Source organism: Petromyzon marinus, chromosome 11 (assembly GCF_048934315.1).
Source record: "Petromyzon marinus isolate PM22_M1 ecotype Great Lakes invasive population chromosome 11, UKy_Petmar_22M1.pri1.0, whole genome shotgun sequence".
Taxonomy (NCBI): domain Eukaryota; kingdom Metazoa; phylum Chordata; class Hyperoartia; order Petromyzontiformes; family Petromyzontidae; genus Petromyzon; species Petromyzon marinus.
Window position 1 is genome coordinate 13,022,712 of NC_133677.1, and position 22,031 is coordinate 13,044,742.

A 22,031-nucleotide genomic window follows, 5' to 3' on the forward strand; every position below is an offset into this window, starting at 1 on the left:
GTTTATTGTCCTTACCCCACACCTCCATTGAGCACGGTTGGCTACGTAGAGTGCGAGAGAAGTTCAACATACATACAATGCATGTATCATAATTAAAGTAAACAATTTGTATTGGTCCATCGTTACACACCTATGGGTCAGTGTGCCCACAGTTCAGGGCACAGTTCCCACACATGCCTGTTGACTGTGATTGTCTAACTTCAGTAAAGTGGATCATTATGTGTTGGTGGCAGAGCCCAAAGCTGAACAGAATCTTATTGTAGGGGAAAATAATTGTGGGTCCTTTAAGTTCTCCTGGCTGTTCACAAAATTACACATCTCTCAACTAGTCTCAAATAACGTTGTGTGTGCTTTGGCTACCAAAAGTCAGGAACCACATTTCCTCTAGACGACAAATGCAACAAAACAAGCGAGTGAAATATTTAATATTTTGAAGCTAGAAAATAATTATTTAGACCTAGCACTGGAGTAAAGAACTTTTGGAAAACCATGACAACTACAAACTGCAAAGGAAATATTTCACAAACAGAAAATCAAATTAAAAAATTAAATTCACATAACCACCACGGCGTGCCCTTTAACCAAACATTCGTAGCGATTACTGCTTCCATATGAATTCTCATCGCGGCGATCAAACAGTCTACAGTAATTGCCTAGTTGGGTACTTAATATTCTAATCACTGTGCTGCATTAGCGTTGATCGCACCTTAATCTGAGAAAACTAATGGAAGTACCCACGTTCTCACCATTTATCTTAAAAATAATATCGATGCAATAAAATTTAGCGTAAAATGTCTACAGCATTAACAGCAAGCATGTTATAGAGGCTACAGAACTTGTTATAAAGCTGCCTGTGAATTATGCCTATTTATGTTTGGAAGCCGCTGATATCATACAATGTGGATGGCCATAAATACGTGATGTCTGCTCTTGCTCCAACAGCATGGACGAGTCTGTTCGGGGAACGAGGAAGTGAAGAGCAGAAACTGGGAGAGTGCGTGAGCATTTTAAAATCCTTGCAATAACCATTCCCTCCTTCGTATCCACTCTCATTCACGGACATTTTGGTGGAAAAGCAAAACATTAAGGAGCAAAGCCAGGTTGAATTTGACATGTCCAGGCCCTGCATTGCTTCACTGGCCTAACACGCATGTGGATCAAGCACAAATACAAAACTCAAAGCCAATTAGCCGCATGTGAATGCCAGGGAATCAGACGCCCATGCAGGCCTGCCAATAATGCTCAATGCTGGAAAGCTAACTAATCGGCAGTGTACAAGACTGCTAATAAGTTTAGAAATATAAAAACATGCCATTCAAGTTCAGCCAAGAGACATGCAAATGGATATTTGCTATCCTTTTAATTAAAATGCAGTGGGTAACCAATCAAACACCACCCCGAACATATAACACAATCCATATACGAACTTGCATGACCCAGGCATATCCAAACAAGAGGCAACCACGAAACTACACGACCCAAAAAATCTAAAACATGAAACCTTGAACATGTTCATTTAGCCATTGCTGTACGTCTTAGTACCGATGTATCGATTCACATATTCACTGATCCACCACTTATCACTGCCATGACCCCCCCCCCCTCTTTGAAGTCAGTCAACCTTGGCGCAAAACAAGTTCAAAACAGTTGAGCTGCACACATCGCAACACAATGTTCTGAAGCGGGCCCAAAATACACATGCTGTGCACAACACACATCGCTTGTGAATGCTGTTACTGGGTCAGCACAGAAACTCCCATTTTCCTGCAGTCCCATAATCCTTGCATTAAAGGCCTTGCTGGGCCTCTTGCTAATGCAGAAGTCTCCCTTTTCCACGAGACACGGCAGCAGAGTGAAAAACCTGTACTGGAGCACCCTCAGCCGAGCTGGGGTGAGAAGACGTCACTTTCAAAAGAGCCTGGCATACAGTAGCAGCAGTCTTCCTTAAATACCCCGTAATTATTACACTCGGCCACTCTGGGTCAAACTGCCACAATGACGCTTCCCATTCATGCGTCTAAACATCCTCACACTTACGCATAAACAATGGCAATTTAAACGTCCACATGACCACGGCCTTCTTTCATATATATATTTTTTACACGTGCGGCTGTTTAAGAGGTCTTGAAAGTTAGATTACATCGCAATGCAATAAAACAACTACATTTGAGGAACACTTCGCTAAAGGAAGTGACTAAAATCCTCAGCTAAGGCAGTGTATAGACACACTCCCTGAATTGTGTTTCTTTCTGCTGGGAAATGCAGACGTGTCTGGCTGCACAATGGCTGCACCATCTTCTCGCACTGCAGACTCTCCCAACACGCGCAGTGGAACGGTGCAACTGAACAATAGAACGCGTCCTTGCCATTTCGCTTTGTACATTAAACATCAAGTGACTGACTTATTGCGATGCCCATAACGGGGGCGAAATTATTAATCGTGAAATATTACATGCACAGGGAAACTGGAGGGCTCTCACGTCGGTACTGGATGGTGTTTAAGTAAATTCGTACGGATTAAATGCCAGTCTTAAACTGAGACTGTCGCGATAGATTTTGCTATTTTATTCTAAAACACTGACATGCTAAGAAGGCCCGCTGAGACGCCTAATTATTGCATCTGGTGGTGCAATAATTTTATATTTAGTTGATTGTTGCAGATGAAGTGCTGCAGCGATATCAATGTGGAGTGGGCCAAGTGAGGATTCTCCACACGCACTCCTCACTCGGGGGCATAGACAACTTCATTCACACGCAGGTGAGTGCCCATCAAGACTCCCTATTGTCAGAGTTGGGTCTGAATGCGAGGCAAGAGGGCAAGGAGATCGTGACACACCATCTCGGTCTCAAAACTCCATCCTCCCACTTAAAACACCATCGATCCTCTCACTCAAACATTACCCAAACAATCCCCTCTCAACACCGCCACCACCACCACAATCATATCCTTAAACACAATCCTCTCAATCGCCACCATCCCACCCTTCCACTCGCACCATTCCATCCTCTCTCTCGCGTGAACACCACTAGCCCACCCTCCCCCCCATACTCAAACACCATCCCATCCTCACACTCAAAACATCATTCCGTCTCCTCACGCAAACACCCATCCCATCCTCACGCTCAAAACATAATCCCACCACCTCGCGCAAACACATATCCCCATCCTGAAACACTCCCCAACATCTCTGGAACACCACCCACCACCCCATCCCCTCTCAGCCCATGTCCCAGTGATTGTGGAATGGACGGGAGCTTAGGCGCCCTCGCGTCAAACAAAAAAAAGGCAACAAAATCACACGGCTGCCGTCAGCGCAGGAGGCGCGTGCCGTTATATTTAAACATCGCTACTCCATGCGCGTACTACAATGGTAACAATCATGATAATTTCTGAGGAAACGACAACAAAGGAAAACAATGCCAACATTAGCCTGGCCGGCCTGCGCGCGCCTCCGCGGTGAGCCTGGCCCTGGGCCTCGCTCGCCTCGCCTCGCCCAACTCCCTTCGCCCAGCTCCCTCGCGTCTCCTCGCCTATTCCCCTCCCGTCACCTGAACCCCTCAAACCCCCTCGCTGTCTCCACACTCCGCCTCGCCACTCACAGCGTCTTGGGCTGCCCGTCGTCCTCCATGGCCCCACGCCTCCTCCCGTGTCTCTCCGCCGCCGCGTCCCGGGCTCAGGCGAGGGCAGGATGAACGCGAGACGCCAGGCCGAGGGGCGGGGCTGCGCGGGGAGGTGGAGGGAGTAGAGGGGGCGGGGGGAGGGGCCGGGGATAAGGGGCGGGGTTGTGGATGTAGGGGCGAGGGGCGGGGCTGGCGCTGCGGGCGAAGACAATGGAGCGCGAGCGCTCGGGTAAAAAAGATGGCGGAGCGGTGGGGTGTGGAGCCCCTCCCCTCGCTTTCGGTTATCCTCCCTCCCTACCTCCTCCTTCTCCTCCCCCATGACTCTTGCAAAACCACGCCCACTACAAAGCCCCGCCCTCTACGCCACGTGATCCCCGACCTGCCAACACGTGGCTAGCTCCGCCCCCCCCCGCCTTGTTTCACGCGTTTCCTCTGACGTCATCGCACCGCACACCACCCCCCGATTCTACCCCTCCCCTCGCCTCCACAACCGTCACTTGACGCATGCGCGGTGCGCGGCTGCACTGCCCGGATGACGTCGGTAGCAGCGCGGGGGAAGGGGGGCGGGGCTCTCTCAGTGCCCCCTCCTCTCGCACACCACGTGCCATGTCCGTGTTTGTTTATGGGTCAGGCCACGTGGTGGTTTTTCGGCCAAATTTTCGTCATTCACTCCGCACCGTCCGACGCGATTGTCACTGTCTACAAATATAGATTATCTATTCGCGCCAACGTATTGATCAAATTCTGACCCATAAAGCGCCTCACCGGTTGCTTGAGACCTTTTAATGGCTGAATTTAACGACGTTTAATTAAAAAGCGCTTTGAGCTGATTCAGGGAGGGGAGTCTCGGGCATGGGACGCCCTGGTTGTGAAACGGCGTTGGCAGCGGTGCACGAAGAACAAAAACTCAACAACGTGCGTCAACAACAATTCCCTGAAAAGGAAACGGACGACGTTTCAGACTAAGGCCTTCCTCGCACATAAGCACTGCAAAACCACCACATTGCAGACTGCTTCTCGCTTTTCTCGCACGGCTCCACTGGAATTCACTCCCGTGGAGCCGCGTGCTACAGGGTATATTAAACGCATGTGGGCGGGGGGGGGGTCAATCAAACTATTCCGCACGAGCGCTATGCAGTTATTGTCTTTTCCCCCAAGGGTTTTGCATTCCGACAGGTACTGCTGCTTTATAGTTAATGCAAATCAATACCACATAACATCGTCACAAAAGTATTATTTGCACCCATAACATTGAGCAACGTCTCAGAAGTTTATTGTTTAGCCGAGGGAACCCGCTTCTGGCAGCTTGTCCTTTAGCGAGACAAGCTGCCAGAAGAAGCTTTATCCATTTCGAGTCACTTGCCAGCCATAACACTTGAGGACGCATATTTTAAACGCGTCGACCACGTACCGATTTTCAACCGAATCGTTCCGCTTTATAAATCAACGTTTGATGCATATTTTTACTTTGAAAATCGTTATGCAGTAAAAAATATATATATACAAACTCGACAGCCTACCAATGAAATCAGTAGGGTTAACAATTGTGCTCGAGTAGCTGAGAAGTAGTTTTCGACAAGGGCACCCACACCTTCATCGCCATCATTTTAAATGTCATAATGTGGGCTTCAAACGTCATTACGCCCCGAAGCGTATGCTAAATGGTTTAACATCTATACTGCATGTCTAAATGAGCTCAAGCCTTCCGTGAATCACGTGACTTCTATGTGACCACCCCCCACTCTCAATCCCTCCCCTCTCCCCGCCCCCTGTGAAAACAAATGCTGCTCCGTACAAAATCCAAGGGCCTTACTTAGCCTCTTCCTCATCTTTCCCGACTATTTGGTTAAATTTTTCCATTGCTTTACCACCCCTTTCCTCTTATTTACCATTCATTCCCTTGTCTCTTTCTTTTCCCGTTCCTTTTTCTTTTTCCAAACATTACATCCTTGACCCTACTCCCCTTCCTGTTGCGTGCCACGGGTTAAATGTTGTTCGTACACATACATGCAATACAATTAATACAAAATACACTGTCTTCATTAGCAATGTAAAAACATCAATTTCTGGTTACTGGTTTGCTACACATATAGAAATATCTAGCAGTAAACAATATATTTTATGTGCCGGTTCGATTCCATCTCCCCGGGCAGCAGTTTAGAAAATGGGAAAAGATTCTTAAATCCCCCAAAACTCTGTTCACTCAGCAGAATAAATGAGTAAAGTGTGGCGACGCACACCTCTTCTAAGACACGTGGTCAGCGTGGAAGAATAGACTAAATACCCATTGGAGCTTCCTCGTGAGTGGTGTATTATTGCGTAACTGACACAAACCAGGTGTTTTAATTTCCCAGGACGACTTACAGATTTATCAGGGCAGCTGCCCACACGAGGGTTGTAACTGTGATATTTGGGGCCCTGTGGGGAAGTATTCACTGAATCTCCTGAACAGAAGTAATCCGAGTGAATAATGACCAAATGCAGTAATTGAATGAGAGGGAGCTACCATCAGTGGGATATGAGCGTCATCTGGTCGTGGTCCAGGCTCTCCGATGTTATCATTCAGGGTGGACCAGACTGACACACGGAGACACAAGAAATTATCTGCAGGATTGGACAATAATTCCACGCTGAAGTCATCCCAGGTTGACCGATGCTCTCTGCTCAGCATCCCAAAAAGATGGGGCTGGCTATTGTATATTATTACTTAAATAGTCTGGTGGCCGGGTATTACCTGGGGGCAACTGTACAGGCTGTTGCTGTTTTGTGAATTTTTGCCTAACAGCCTCGCCAGGGCTACATCATTGTGCCTATTACTGGGTTAACATATATCACCCTAGTGGCATGCACAGCAAGAAGGGAAGCCAACCAACCAACTGTGCGTGACATGTCAACCTCTGTGTATGCGGTACCACCCCAACCAGGAGACAGCCTATGAAACCATCTAAAAAAACCCAAATTAAAACATCAGAGTAAAACCATGACCTCGGCTTCATCGGGGGACGAAAACAGTTATTGTTAGAACTGTGTGCATTGTCTATCTCAGATTCGCTCACTGCAAACATCTCCCACACCGTGTCTCTCTGCATCCCTTCTGCTCTATGTATGCTTTGCCGATTGCACACACCTCTACACGCCGTTGTGCATGCCTTCGGGTCTTTTGCTCCAAGCCTCCCGACTTGACACAGCCCACACCGCGCTCTCGCTCAGCACTCATTACTGGCGCATCGTAGAGGCCTCCTCATTAGCTGCGAGTATGTTGCGACCTGAGAGCCGGGGCAGAGGTTTATTTTTTTACACGCTTTCATTTAACTCACTCTGTCTGTCGTTGTATCCTCAAATCCTGTAACTCAATGTTAACCCACTTCTCAATGTGGTATCGACTGCAAACTTGGTATACTTATGTCATACTGATGACAATACTATATTCTATCATAAAAAAATATATTTTTAAACATTCCTTTTATATGTTATGTTTCGGCTTGGGTCTAATTGTCCACGCTCAACTGACGTTGGCTGTGATTGCCCACGGTTCCCTTACGTTGTGGCGAGCTTCGGGGCCCCTTCCTGGAGTCGTGGAGTTCTTTCATTACAAGTACAATTCATAAAAGCGTGTTTTTGAAAAAGTTTTTTTTAATATTACTTATTTCATAGCAGTGACTGCTCCCTCACGTTTCGTGATATTTTAAATGTGGCACTGTTGTGCCTTCAAGCTAGGCCTCAGGTTCATGTTCGTGGTGGTGAATTCACCCATTTGAAAACGATGGAACGTTGCAGCGTCATGCACTGTCAGTTATTCAGAAAACATATTTTTGCTAAATAAAATAGTGTTTATTCCACATCCTCCCTCACATCATACAGTGCAACATCCTGACATTCTGGACGGCATTACCAGTTGCATCGACGGTATCAGGCACACGGGACTTATCAGAGCAGGCGGGGGGCAGAAATTTATTTGGGGGAGGGGGTGGGTGGCCAGGTCATTGCAATTCTGGGCTCAGCTATTTAAGATTGGTCTAAGATTTAGGAATGGACCTCATGTACGTGCTGTAGTCTTCTTCCCTTTCTCTGAGTTTATAGCTCATGCTCCAGTGCTGACATTTGGCCTAATGAATACAGCCAATGAGGATGAGAGGGGGGTTCGTGATTCTTCCACGTACTCAATATGGGGTTGTTGCTGCTATATTGAACGTCCTTAACAAAATGTTCTGTTCTCGAGTCAGTCCCGCATCTCTTAGGCCCCCATAGGGTAGTTTCCACACTTCTTTTTACAGATGAGTAGTGAGTCCAACTGAGTCGAAGACATAATTCTTCAGAGCCAACACATTAATTCATAACACGTATATACTAAGGGGTAACTGCCCCTTTACCAGATACAGCCTAGGGTGGTGACCACCCAGCTAACTACACTATACATAGGAGTTACAGTTATGAAGGGTCGGACCCTCACTGGGATTCTCGGCCACGTGTTGGTGCCTCTTCAGACGTAGGACGTAGAACGTGGAGCTTCCAGCTTGCAGAACGAAGCGACCCCGGTCCCTCTCAGGGACCCACCTTACATCCTCCCGGGTCGGGGCCGGCTCCGCCCTCGGCCCCGCCCACCTTCGCGAGCGTTCTAGATCCATCTCGAGAGCTCTCCCCAGACACGTGATCACCCCCTAGCCCCTCCACCTGGGGCCCTCTCTGTGGACACTCCGGATTACGTGCCTACGGGGTCAATCAGAGTGCCATGGCCCGGGGCAACCCTGCCCCTGGGCCGACACTCTCCCACTCCCCCTTGTGGGAGCTCACACTACACGCTACGCGTGGTGCCCGCGCTATCTCAGCGCTCACCAAGCCCCGCTAGGGCTGGTACTACACCCACCTACGAGGTGTACGCGATGACGGTGCATCACACGCCGTGCTATGCTAGAGCCGGCCTCACACAGCAACGCACGGTGCTGTCCGCGTCGTAAGTACATCGCATGCCACAGCCCTCCGGGGCCGGCACCATACAGTGACATCCCTGATGTCACTACAGATGTATTGTTAATCTTATTGAATACCCCCATTATATGCTCATACAACTCAGCAATAAATTTTGATTTAAAGGTTTCGTGACTGCAGTAATTCATATTCTTAGTTCTTTCGGTAAAGTCACGTTAAAGGGAAACAAAAAATAATAAAATATATATAAAACAATAAAAATTCTTACGACGTTTCGACCATAACACAAACGGTCGTCTTCAGGTGTGTTGGTTTGCATAAATTTATTTTTAAACGGTGCATTTCTTTATTTATAAAAACGTTAGCGCCACGCGCAGCGATTTGGCAGTTTATTTAGGACTAGTCCATCTATATTCTGAAAAGAGGAGGGGGGAGACGAATTTTTTTTTATAATGTATGCTGTCTGAAAGCCACTGTAAGCGTGAACAATCAATTAAGACCTGAAATGGTTTATCAAATCTTTCCAATGATTGCTAAGATATAATCCATCTTCTCGGTTGAAATTGTATCTGTGCTTGTATATGTGGATAGCCTCATGAACGAATCTCTCATGGTAGCCAGATGGCTTACAAAGAACCTCTGTCTTGGAAAAGTCAATGGCATGTGAGCCTACTGAATTATAACAATGATCTGCCACGGTCGAGGTGTTGGTCCTACCGTGTTTAAGGTCTGCTTTGTGTTCCCTTTAACGTGACTTTACCGAAAAAAACTAAGAATATGAACTCAGCAATAGTCGGACATGACCAGAGCGCATGTTTGTAATCGTGTATTAGGGGGAGGGATCTGTCCCCTTGAGGGGTGGAATTCCAAATCTGGGTCCATGTCCTTTTTGGGGATTGGCCGATTCACTATTTGCTCCCATAGCGCTAGGGTCAGAGGTCGTCCACGATTCGTCCCTGCGAGCAGAAGCCGGTACGCCTCACAGAGTTTGTATCTCTCTTTATCTGACTGGAGCCATTTTATTACTGCATGAGGGGGTGCTATCAGTTCTCTTCCTCTGGCTCTGGTGATCACGTCCCGAATCTGGAGGTATTTATAAAACTGAGAATTTGGGGGGGGGGGTTGTATCTGGATCTAATAGATTGGAATGTGTAAATGTAGCCATTATCTGCCAGGAGGTCCCATACGCTTTGAATCTGGGCTGATTTCCAATCAGACCATCTGATTATAAAACATATTTTTAAGGAATTTAAATTCGTTAACACGTTCTCTCAGTGTTTAACACTATGTTATTGGTGACTTTAAATGGCAGATGTGATTTTTTAACAGCAATGGGGAATTGTCTCACGTTATTTTCGCACGTTCAATACCACTGCAATCTATTGTCAGTAAAAATTCGTAACTATACGCTTGCGAAATATGTTCATGTAAATGTAGTGGTGTTATTTCACACGGACAACTTCTTCTTTTCTCCCGTGTCACTTTATTCGTAGAGAACTCCTCGCGTTCAACACCAACATATCTCCGTCGCAACTCCTCCTCTTGTACTGCTTGTCTGCTACGCTCCGTTCGCTCTCTCTCGCTCTGCTAGCCTGCTATGTTGCCCTCTGCCAGTTTCTCCACTGCCAGCCTCTCACAATACACTCCGCTAGCTCCTCTGCTGCTAGCCTTATCACACCCACACTTAGGATTCTGCGAGCTTACTATACACTCTGCTAGCTTCTCTACTGCTAGCCTTATCACCCTCACGCCTACAACCGCGCCCGTGCCTCCAGCGGGGGATCAGCCAACGCCGCTGGAGAGGACGAGGTGTGGAGAGCGGGGTCCCGGACTTCTCTTGAGTTCACTCTTGTCTGCACTCCAACCAACTCAACTCCTCTGCCTCACATGTTCCTCTTTTATCCCTCTCCTCATTGAGTGTCCCCAGATGGCCCTCATTAAGCCGGCGTCCTCCCCAGCCTCACGCACGTGTTCTCCCCCACGTGTTCTCCCCCTTATCGCCACTATCTCTCGCCTCCGTGGCGCCTACTCCGCATTTGCATTTGCAGCCAGCCAATCGCTGCCTCTTTCCCTAATTCCTGGCGTCTCTCTGTCTGCTGTCACCCAGGTCACCCGCCTGCACCTGCTTGGCCTTAGCTGACCTCAGTCTGCAACCCCGTACACAATGCGACTGCTGTTTGCAACCCCGTGCGCGTTACGCCACTACATCAACAATAATGCAGGTCACACTGTCATCGTGGTTTTTTTATTCATATTTTGATTTGTATTATATTTTTTTCGTTGCACTGTTTCATTTGCGCAATACACAGGCGGATGCCAACGTCATGAAACACGGCCATCTTTATTCCGTACGGCTGCTGATGTTGATGCAGAGCGACGTCTGCAATCTCACATTCGGGCGGTCAAGCCCAGAGACATCCGCGTCAGGAGCAGCGGAGTGCATCATCGCTGGGACGTCCCCTTCGTATTTGTGGATCAAGCATTGCAGCGTTCTTTTCTTGTACGGTCTTTTCTATACGACCACAGTCGCACGCCACTGGAGAGTTTTTAATTTTTTCATTTGTGCATCAGGTTTCCGTATCTTGTCTTCCATGGTTTGCGCAGTGGATGCGGTTTAGGGTGGACCATGAGCTTCGTGGAAGATCAAACCCAGGGATCTTACGCGTTGGGTGCTTTCACAACGCGGCCATAAAGAGCTGAAACACATTTCTGGGAGGCTCAACCTGGACACACGGCGACCCGGAAGTTCCTCCCCCTAACTTTGCCAGCCCCACTTCTTCTTGTATAGCCACGTCCGCTTAATCGCTAATCTCACCCACACAAGTGAATGTCTTCGCTCTAACGTTGGCCCCAGGTTGCCCACCCCCCCCACCTCCCAGCATCAACAGTTGAGCTCACGATACCAGAATATTTGAATCCGGATACCCAGTGCACAAGTGGAAAACAAAAGGCTCCTTCTGTGTGCCAGTGCAGCCACTAACACCAAACCATGGATCGTATTATAACTTCGCACTGCCCCAAGTATTAAATTGAAAGCGGTGTATCTGAAATTCACCAACTCTCGGACAAAGCCATTGAACGGTTAAATCACGTAAGAGAACTGAATGCATAATGGTTGCTCTTCATTGGCCATACTAAATCAGCATTGGAATCCGGAGACAAAATCCAGATCTTCACAAAAAGCTTCGTGAAGACACCGTGATGACCGTCTTCTTGAGACCACTGTGACCCTGTCCTGGCCAAACCACGACGTTTGGCAGCTTCACTGGTGTCCACGGGGCGGCAGGGAGGTACTGGAGTCGTAACGTTCTGACCCGCCCCGACTGACCGGTCAACTGTGAGAAAAAAAAGAGCTTTGCAGCTCATCGGATTCCTCCGGTACAAATACACACCCTGAGTCTGTGTCCACGTGGAGAGAAACTCTCATCACCCCCAGCCCCTTGGGTATGAGAGAGCGCGCGCGCGTGCGCGCGCGAGTGGGCGGGCCATACTGGGGGCACCCCCCCCCCCACCGTCGCCCCCCTCCGCCGCCCCCCACCGCCTCTCGGCCCACGCGAACGCGCGCGCGCCGCTTCCGGCTGCTCGAGTCACGTGAGCGGCGCGCGCGCGCACTGGAGTCGAAGCCGCGCGGGGGGAGGCGGCGCGCGCGAGTGGGGGGGAGGCGCGAAAAAGGGGGGGGAGGTGTGGAGGCTGAGGGGCGGGGAGTGGGGGGTGGGGCTGAGGGGCGGGGCGACCTCTCCGCCAGCTGCGCGAGGCCGCGGCCGCCGCGACTCCCAGCGCCGTAAGTCGCGCGCGCGCACGGGGATGGGGGGGGGGTTTGAAGTGGGGGGGCGAGGGAAGGGGGGGGGGCGAGGGAAGGGGGGGGTAGCGCGCACGGTTCCCGAGGGGCGGGGAGGAGGTGGAATGAGGTGTGGGCGGAGTCCGCGTTGAGTGTGTGTGTGTTTGTGTGTGTCTGTGTGTGTATCTGTGTGTGTGTTTGTGTGTCTGTGTGTATCTGTGTGTGTGTCTGTGTGTATCTGTGTGTGTATCTGTGTGTGTTTGTGTGTCTGTGTGTGTCTGTGGGTGTGTATCTGTGTGTGTGTGTATCTGTGTGTGTTTGTGTGTCTGTGTGTCTATATGTGTGTGTGTCTGTGTGTGTGTGTCTGTGTGTGTCTGTGTGTCTATATGTGTGTGTGTCTGTGTGTGTATCTGTGTGTGTCTGTGTGTGTGTATCTGTGTGTGTGTGTATCTGTGTGTGTCTGTGTCAGTGTGTGTGTGTCTGTGTGTGTGTGTATCTGTGTGTGTGTGTCTGTGTGTGTGTCTGTGTGTGTCTGTGTGTATGTGTGTGTGTCTGTGTGTCTGTGTCTCTGTGTGTGTGCGTCTCTGTGTGTGTCTGTGTGTGTGTATGTCTGTGTGTGTGTCTCTGTGTGTGTATGTCTGTGTGTGTGTATGTCTCTGTGTGTGTGTATGTCTGTGTGTGTGTATGTCTCTGTGTGTGTCTCTGTGTGTGTGTCTGTGTGTCTCTGTGTGTGTCTCTGTGTGTGTGTCTGTGTGTGTGTGTCTCTGTGTGTCTGTGTGTGTGTGTGTCTCTGTGTGTGTGTCTGTGTGTGTCTCTGTGTGTGTGTCTGTGTGTGTGCGTCTGTGTGTGTGTGTCTCTCTGTGTGTGTCTGTGTGTGTCTGTGTGTGTGCGTCTCTGTGTGTGTCTGTGTGTGTGTATCTGTGTGTGTGTATCTTTGTGTGTGTCTGTGAGTATGTGTGTGTGTGTCTGTGTCTATGTGTGTGTGTCTCTGTGTGTGTGTCTGTGTGTGTGTCTGTGAGTCTGTGTGTGTGTCTGTGTCTCTGTGTGTGTGTCTGTGCGTGTCTCTGTGTGTGTGTCTGTGCGTGTCTCTGTGTGTGTTTGTGTGTGTCTCTGTGTGTGTGTCTGTGTGTGTCTCTGTGTGTGTCTCTGTGTGCGTGTCTGTGCGTGTCTCTGTGTGTGTCTCTGTGTGTGTCTGTGTGTATCTGTGTGTGTGTGTCTCTGTGTGTGTCTCTGTGTGTGTCTCTGTGTGTGTGTCTGTGTGTGTGTCTGTGAGTCTGTGTGTGTGTCTGTGTCTATGTGTGTGTGTGTATGTGTCTCTCTGTGTGTCTCTGTGTGTGTCTGTGTGTGTCTCTGTGTGTCTCTGTGTGTGTCTGTGAGTCTGTGTGTGTGTCTGTGTGTGTGTCTGTGTGTCTCTGTGTGTGTCTGTGTGTGTGTGTCTGTGTGTCTCTGTGTGTGTCTGTGTGTGTGTGTCTGTGTGTGTCTCTGTGTGTGTCTCTGTGTGTGTCTCTGTGTGTGTCTCTGTGTGTGTCTCTGTGTGTGTCTCTGTGTGTGTCTCTGTGTGTGTCTCTGTGTGTGTCTGTGTGTGTGTCTGTGTGTGTCTCTGTGTGTCTGTGTGTCTCTGTGTGTGTCTCTGTGTGTGTCTGTGTGTGTGTCTCTGTGTGTGTCTGTGTGTGTCTCTGTGTGTGTCTGTGTGTGTCTATTGGTCAACCACGTTATGTATGCTGATGATTTGGTAATAGCTGCTCAGTCAGAGGAGGAGTTGGAGACGCTGCTGCTGAGACTGGAGCGTGCCACTAAGAGGTGGGGCCTTACCATCAGCCCCACCAAAACTAAGCACCTGCCTGGGTATTTTGTACCATCGGACACTCCACCCCCACAACTCCCAATCGGTGATGGGGCAGTTGTGGAGAGAGTGGAGAGTTTCCCATACCTGGGTAGTGTGCTTATGACTGGCTCCAGTTTAACAGCAGAGGTCTCACTCCGAATCAGTCGAACGGCAATATCTTTTCATCGGTTGCGTAACGCTGTGTGGAAGCTACCTGGTCTGTCGCTCCGCACTAAGCTTCAGGTCTTCTCGGCCACGGTCATTCCCTCCCTTCTCTACGCTTGCGAAACGTGGACCCCCCTAATGGAACATCTTCGCCGGTTAGAAACATTTAGGCTGGCCTGCCTACGATCCATCCTGGGTTTAACCAGACTGGATTGTGTGAGGAGCTCACAAATCCTTGAAAGATCTGGGCAAGGTCCCATCGGTGAGCTCCTCCGGCGGGCAAGGCTGCGATGGCTGGGTCATGTAGCCCGCATGCCCAGCCAACGCATGCCGAAACAGCTTTTGTTCGGCCGGATTGAGGGGGCTAAGCGGGCGCGGCACGGGCTAGAGAAGAGATGGAGTGATGTGGTACAGGAGGACGTGGAGCTGAGTGGACTTGCCGATGACTGGTACCAGCGGTGTCAAGAACAACCTCTGTGGAGGAGGCTTGTGAAGGATGCTACTGGGCAGTTGGAGGTAGTCACCCTCCAACAACAACGGAGGGCGGAGGAGCGACGCTCACAACAACGAGCGGAGCGCCGGGTGGCTAAAGCACAGCAGGTTGGCACAGTAGGGGGCACAGGTGGTGCATCAGCCAGTCATCTCAGTTAGTCGACCCGTGGCACCTGGGTCTGCCCCGTGACCTCCTGCCAGCGGGCGTTCGACACTTCACGTGGCCTCAGGGTGCACATAGCCTGGCACAAGCGTCGTGGTGACGTCACCGCCACTTAGTGGCGAATGGCGGTTGTTGTTGTGTGTGTCTCTGTGTGTGTGTCTGTGTTCATTATCACCGGGCTCGTCTTTTTCCTTCGCCTCCTGGCGGCCACTTGAACCGAGCCACTCCACAACAGTGGTCGATGCCGCACCGCGGACGCCGCCTCGCAGGTGGCGGGGGCCAGCGGAGCCTGCGACTCAGTGGCCTGCGACTCAGTGGCTGTGGGCCTGCGACTCTGTGGCCTGCGACTCAGTGGCCGTGGGCCTGCGACTCTGTGGCCGTGGGCCTGCGACTCTGTGGCCTGCGACTCAGTGGCCGTGGGCCTGCGACTCTGTGGCCTGCGACTCAGTGGCCGTGGGCCTGCGACTCTGTGGCCGTGGGCCTGCGACTCTGTGGCCGTGGGCCTGCGACTCTGTGGTGGCGGTGCGGGGTGCAGTCGGCGAGGTCGCAGCGGGCCCGGCAGGCTCCCCCGTCAATCCGTTACATAATGACGTCGTCGTCACCGCATCTGTGTCAACGTGCGCCGAGCTACTGGCACGTTAACACAGCAGACACGGTGTCACGTGTCAACTACTGGCACATTAACACAGTAGACACGGTGTCACGTGTCAACTACTGGCACATTAACAAAGTAGACACGGTGTCACGTGTCAACTACTGGCACATTAACACAATAGACACGGTGTCACTCGTCACGTGTCAACTACCGGAACATTAACACAGCAGACACGGTGTCACTCGTCACGTGTCAACTACCGGCACATTAACGCAGTAGACACGGTGTCACTCGTCACGTGTCAACTACTGGCACATTAACACAGTAGACATGGTGTCACTCGTCACGTGTCAACTACTGGCACATTAACACAGCAGACACGGTGTCACTCGTCACGTGTCAACTACCGGCACATTAACACAGTAGACACGGTGTCACTCGTCACGTGTCAACTACCGAAACATTAACACAGTAGACATGGTGTCACTCGTCACGTGTCAACTACTGGCACATTAACACAGTAGACACGGTGTCACTCGTCACGTGTCAACTACTGGCACATTAACACAGTAGACACGGTGTCACTCGTCACCTGTCAACTACTGGCACATTAACACAGTAGACACGGTGTCACTTGTCACGTGTCAACTACTGGCACATTAACGCAGTAGACATGGTGTCACTCGTCACGTGTCAACTACTGGCACATTAACACAGTAGACACGGTGTCACTCGTCACGTGTCAACGTGCGCCGAGCTACTGGCACATTAACGCAGTAGACACGGTGTCACTTATATTCTTAGCTCTTTCGGTAAAGTCACGTTGAAGGGAAACAATAAAATAAAATACATATAAAATAAATAAAATTCTCACGTTTCGACCATAACACAAACGGTCATCATCAGGTGTGAAAAACCAACGACAAGAAACATTTGAAAGAAGTGGCGGTTTGCATTTATTTATTTTTAAACTGTGTATTTATTTATTTTAAAAACCCATCAGTGCCACGGGCAGCGATTTGGCAGTTTATTTAGAAGGACTAGTCCATCTATGTTCTGAAAAGAGGAGGGGGGAGACGAAAAATTGATGTATGCTGTCTGAAAGCCACCGTAAGCGTGAACAATCAATTAAGACCTGAAATGGTGTATCAAATCCTTCCAATGATTGCTAAGCCAGAATTAATCTTCTCGGTTGAAATTGTCTCTGTGTTTGTATATGTGGATAGGCTCATGAACGAATCTCTCATGGTAGCCAGATGGCTTACAATGAACCTCTGTCTTGGAGAAGTCAATGTCATGTGAGCCTACTGAATTATAACAGTGATCTGCCACGGCCGAGGTGTTGGTCCTACCGTGTTTAAGGTCTGCTTTGTGTTCACGAATGCGGTCCGAGACATGTCGTTTGGTTTCTCCAATGTAACTACTACCACAGAGGCAACTTAGTTTGTAGACACCAGGGTACTGTATGTCCGGAATCACATATTTTACAGACGGAACCAGATCACGGATTTTATGTAATGTGTTGAAACGGACCTGGATCTTGTCTTTATTCAAGATTTTGGAGATCTTTTTTGTGATCCCCGCAATGTAGGGTAAAGTGATCGTTTTGAAAGGCTCCTCAAGAGGGTCCTTCATGGTTTGAGTGATAGCTTTGCGGATTGTATAGTCGGAGTAACCATTAGCCTTCAGAGCTTGGTGTACGTGCTTGAGTTCACTGCCTATGTGTTCCTGGTCGGATATGCATTGGGCTCTATGGTACAGAGTCTTGATGAGACCAATTCTTCTGTGATGGATGGTGGTGGGAATCCGGTTTCAGATAAGCATCCGTATGGGTAGCTTTCCTGTAGACAGAGTGGCTCATTGAACCATCAGGTCTCTTTTTTATTAGGACATCCAAAAAATGTATCTCGCCATCTTTTTCGACTTCCATGGTAAATCTGATGGCTGGGTGTATGGAATTGATGTGGTCGAAGAATTGGTCTAGAGCAGGCCGGCCATGTGGCCAGATGACAAAAGTGTCATCCACGTACCTCTTCCATATGGTTGGGCGCAGAGTGGCAGTCTGGATGGCGTCAGTCTCAAATTTCTCCATGAAAATGTTAGCTATAACCGGAGATAGGGGGGAGCCCATTGGGGTGCCCTCAGTTTGTTTGTAGAAAGTTCCATTCCAAGTGAAGTATGTATTGGTTAAGCAGTGTCTCACCAGGGGGGGGGGGGTACCTCAGTGTTTAGTCCTTGATGAACCAAGTCTTCAATGATTGCGATGGTGTTAGGTACAGGAACTTTGGTGAATAAGGAAACTACATCAAAACTGACAAGCAGGTCGTCCGGGGACAGGGAAATACCCTTGATTGTCGATACCAGGTGAGTAGAATTTTGTACCGCAGAGGTGGTTTTTCCAGTGAAAGGACGCGGGATTTCAGACAAAAAAACGAGCCAGTTTGTAGGTGGGGGAGTTGATAGTAGAGACGATGGGACGAAGGGGTGTATCTACTTCATGCATTTTTGGTAAGCCGTATAATCTTGGTGGCCTGGCAGCAGAAGGTTTCAACGAAAACTGTTTAGATTGATCAATTAATGCGGTTGAATCAGACATTATTTTGTTGGTTTGTGTGACGAGGCTGTTGGTGGGATCTCTTTTTATTTTTGTATAGCTACCATCGTCGAGTAATTCTTTAATTTTGTTGTTATATTCTATTTTATCCATCATGACAGTAGCATTGGCCTTGTCAGCTGAGAGGACTACAGTGTCATCCCTCTTTTAATTTATATAATTCAAAACGCTCATCTTTGCTGAGGTTGCTAGCTGGCATCTTAGCGTTTTTGAGGGTTGCAGCGATTTCAGATCTTGCTACGTCTGCAGCGATGTGTCCCAGGCCCTTGAGAGCAACGTCTACTTGGGCAATGATATCATAACTGGTATGTGTTTAGGTGTGACTGCAAAGTTTAGACCTTTAGCTAAAACGGATTTCAGACCATCGGAAATAGAACTGTTACTGCGATTAATTACGACTTTGTTAACGTCTAGCTTTTTGGTGTGTGGGTCCGGTCTTTTGTTGAAGAGGAGGTTAAATTTGGAAATCAGGTTGTCCTTACATTTGGTCGACATAGTAGCAGCTTAAGAGGCAGTCATATTGTCTACATGTTCCCAATCTGATGTGGACATTGTTGCCGTCAATGATAAGTGTGATTTGTAGAGTGTCTTGTCTAACTGATCTAGTTCGGTGCGTATAAGTCTGATTTTCTCTGAGATAAGAGCTAAGCTAGTTTTGAAAAGAATTCGTTTCGCAATAGTAGAAGTTACAGCAGCAGAGGTCAGTGTAAATGCAATTGGTATTACCCCAGAGTCGCGGCATCTCTTCAGAAAGGTGAGAGACTCGATCGGCTGAGCCTTCTTATCCCGGAGTTTGTTGAAGGATCTTAAAGTTATGTGGAAACCCTCCCCGTAGAGACGGTCAAACGGTGTCACTCGTCGCGTCCCAACGTGCACCGAGCTACTGGCACATTAACACAGTAGACACGGTGTCACTCGTCACGTGTCAACTACTGGCACATTAACACAGTAGACACGGTGTCACTTGTCACGTGTCAACTACTGGCACATTAACGCATTGGACACGGTGTCACTTGTCACGTGTCAACGTGCACCGGGCTACTGGAACATTAACACAGTAGACACGGTGTCACTTGTCACGTGTCAACGTGCACCGAGCTACTGGCACATTAACACAGTAGACACGGTGTCACTCGTCACGTGTCAACATGCACCGAGCTACTGGCACATTAACGCAGTAGACACGGTGTCACTTGTCACGTGTCAACTACTGGCACATTAACGCAGTAGACACGGTGTCACGTGTCAACTACTGGCACATTAACGCAGTAGACACGGTGTCACTCGTCACTTGTCAACTACTGGCACATTAACACAGTAGACACGGTGTCACTCGTCACGTGTCAACGTGCACCGAGCTACTGGCACATTAACACAGTAGACACGGTGTCACTCGTCACGTGTCAACGTGCACCGAGCTACTGGCACATTAACACAGTAGACACGGTGTCACTCGTCACGTGTCAACTACCGGCACATTAACGCAGTAGACACGGTGTCACTTGTCACGTGTCAACTACTGGCACATTAACACAGTAGACGCGGTGTCACTTGTCACGTGTCAACGTGCACCGAGCTACTGGCACATTAACACAGTAGACACGGTGTCACTCGTCACGTGTCAACTACTGGCACATTAACACAGTAGACGCGGTGTCACTTGTCAACGTGCACCGAGCTACTGGCACATTAACATGGTAGACACGGTGTCACTTGTCACGTGTCAACTACTGGCACATTAACACAGTAGACACGGTGTCACTTGTCACGTGTCAACTACCGGCACATTAACACAATAAGCACGGTGTCACTTGTCACGTGTCAACTACTGGCACATTAATGCAGTAGACACGGTGTCACTTGTCACGTGTCAACTACCGGCACATTAACACAGTAGACACGGTGTCACTTGTCACATGTCAACTACTGGCACATTAACGCAGTAGACACGGTGTCACTTGTCACGTGTCAACTACTGGCACATTAACACAGTAGACACGGTGTCACTTGTCACGTGTCAACTACTGGCACATTAACACAGTAGACACGGTGTCACTCGTCACGTGTCAACTACTGGCACATTAACACAGTAGACACGGTGTCACTCGTCACGTGTCAACTACTGGCACATTAACACAGTAGACACGGTATCACTTGTCACGTGTCAACTACTGGCACATTAACACAGCAGACACGGTGTCACTTGTCACGTGTCAACTACTGGCACATTAACACAGTAGACGCGGTGTCACTTGTCACGTGTCAACGTGCACCGAGCTACTGGCACATTAACACAGTAGACACGGTGTCACTCGTCACGTGTCAACTACTGGCACATTAACACAGTAGACGCGGTGTCACTTGTCAACGTGCACCGAGCTACTGGCACATTAACACAGTAGACACGGTGTCACTTGTCACGTGTCAACTACTGGCACATTAACACAGTAGACACGGTGTCACTTGTCACGTGTCAACTACCGGCACATTAACACAATAAACACGGTGTCACTTGTCACGTGTCAACTACTGGCACATTAACGCAGGAGACACGGTGTCACTTGTCACGTGTCAACTACTGGCACATTAACACAGTAGACACGGTGTCACTCGTCACGTGTCAACTACTGGCACATTAACACAGTAGACACGGTGTCACTCGTCACGTGTCAACTACTGGCACATTAACACAGTAGACACGGTATCACTTGTCACGTGTCAACTACTGGCACATTAACACAGCAGACACGGTGTCACTTGTCACGTGTCAACATGCACCGAGCTACTGGCACATTAACGCAGTAGACACGGTGTCACTTGTCACGTGTCAACTACTGGCACATTAACACAGTAGACACGGTGTCAATTGTCACGTGTCAACTACTGGCACATTAACACAGTAGACACGGTGTCACTTGTCACGTGTCAACTACTGGCACATTAACCCAGTAGACACGGTGTCACTCGTCACGTGTCAACTACTGGCACATTAACGCAGTAGACACGGTGTCACTTGTCAACTACTGGCACATTAACACAGTAGACACGGTGTCACTTGTCACGTGTCAACTACTGGCACATTAACCCAGTAGACACGGTGTCACTCGTCACGTGTCAACTACTGGCACATTAACGCAGTAGACACGGTGTCACTTGTCAACTACTGGCACATTAACACAGTAGACACGGTGTCACTCGTCACGTGTCAACTACTGGCACATTAACACAGTAGACACGGTGTCACGTGTCAACTACTGGCACATTAACACAGTAGACACGGTGTCACTCGTCGTTGCACGTCACGTTCACAATAGAATCATCACCGCCATCATCAACACCACCATCGCCACTGTTCTCGCCCGGGCGTGGCGGTGATGAGAGCGGGGACCGCTCGCTCACTCGTGAAGGGGATGATATCGTTTTCAAATAGCAGGCGTTGCGGTGTGGGTGGGGTCCGCTCAGCCAATCATCACTATTGGGGGGCGATAAAACAGCAACGGCTTTGGTGTGTGCTTGGAATGTGAGTAGTGAGTGTCTCCAAGAATTGACGCGACCGTGCCATGAGAATGTGGAATGTTCACTGAGGCGAGACTCGCCCTTTAGGCGCGTTTTAGCGTGTACAGCATATCGTTTTAGTCATCACCATAGCATTACAGTACAGTGCACCCCTTACCATCACCACTAAGGTGACATTTACCAACACCAATCCATCATTACCATCGCCACTACCATCACCTTCATTTTTAATATTCACCATCGGAATACCACTCACATCTGATGCCACCCTTAGGTTTTTAAATTCCAATCGTCACAGTAGAATTGCATCTTTACATTCGCCATCGCCAACATTCG

The 22,031-nt window shown here is 49.1% G+C and overlaps 2 protein-coding genes across 7 annotated transcripts in view; one reads left to right on the forward strand and one right to left on the reverse strand.

The window, feature by feature from the left end:
• LOC116941202 (nucleolysin TIAR-like) overlaps nucleotides 1-3,740 on the reverse strand; it is a 104,569-nt gene extending 100,829 nt beyond the window's left edge. For 2 of the 6 annotated variants that reach the window (XM_032951982.2, XM_032951978.2), the window contains exon 1: nucleotides 3,601-3,739. In XM_032951982.2, coding sequence (XP_032807873.1) covers nucleotides 3,601-3,629 — 29 coding nt within the window. In that variant the 5' untranslated portion in view covers nucleotides 3,630-3,739. Of the gene's footprint in view, nucleotides 1-3,600 lie in introns of all 6 variants that reach the window. The other 4 variants (XM_032951980.2, XM_032951981.2, XM_032951979.2 and 1 more) reach the window with 4 other exon arrangements.
• Nucleotides 3,741-12,276: 8,536 nt separating this feature from the next.
• C11H2orf42 (chromosome 11 C2orf42 homolog) overlaps nucleotides 12,277-22,031 on the forward strand; it is a 62,669-nt gene continuing 52,914 nt past the window's right edge. Inside the window, exon 1 of the mRNA XM_032952572.2 lies at nucleotides 12,277-12,328. The gene's annotated coding sequence lies outside the window, so the exon portion shown is untranslated. The remainder of the gene's footprint in view (nucleotides 12,329-22,031) is intronic.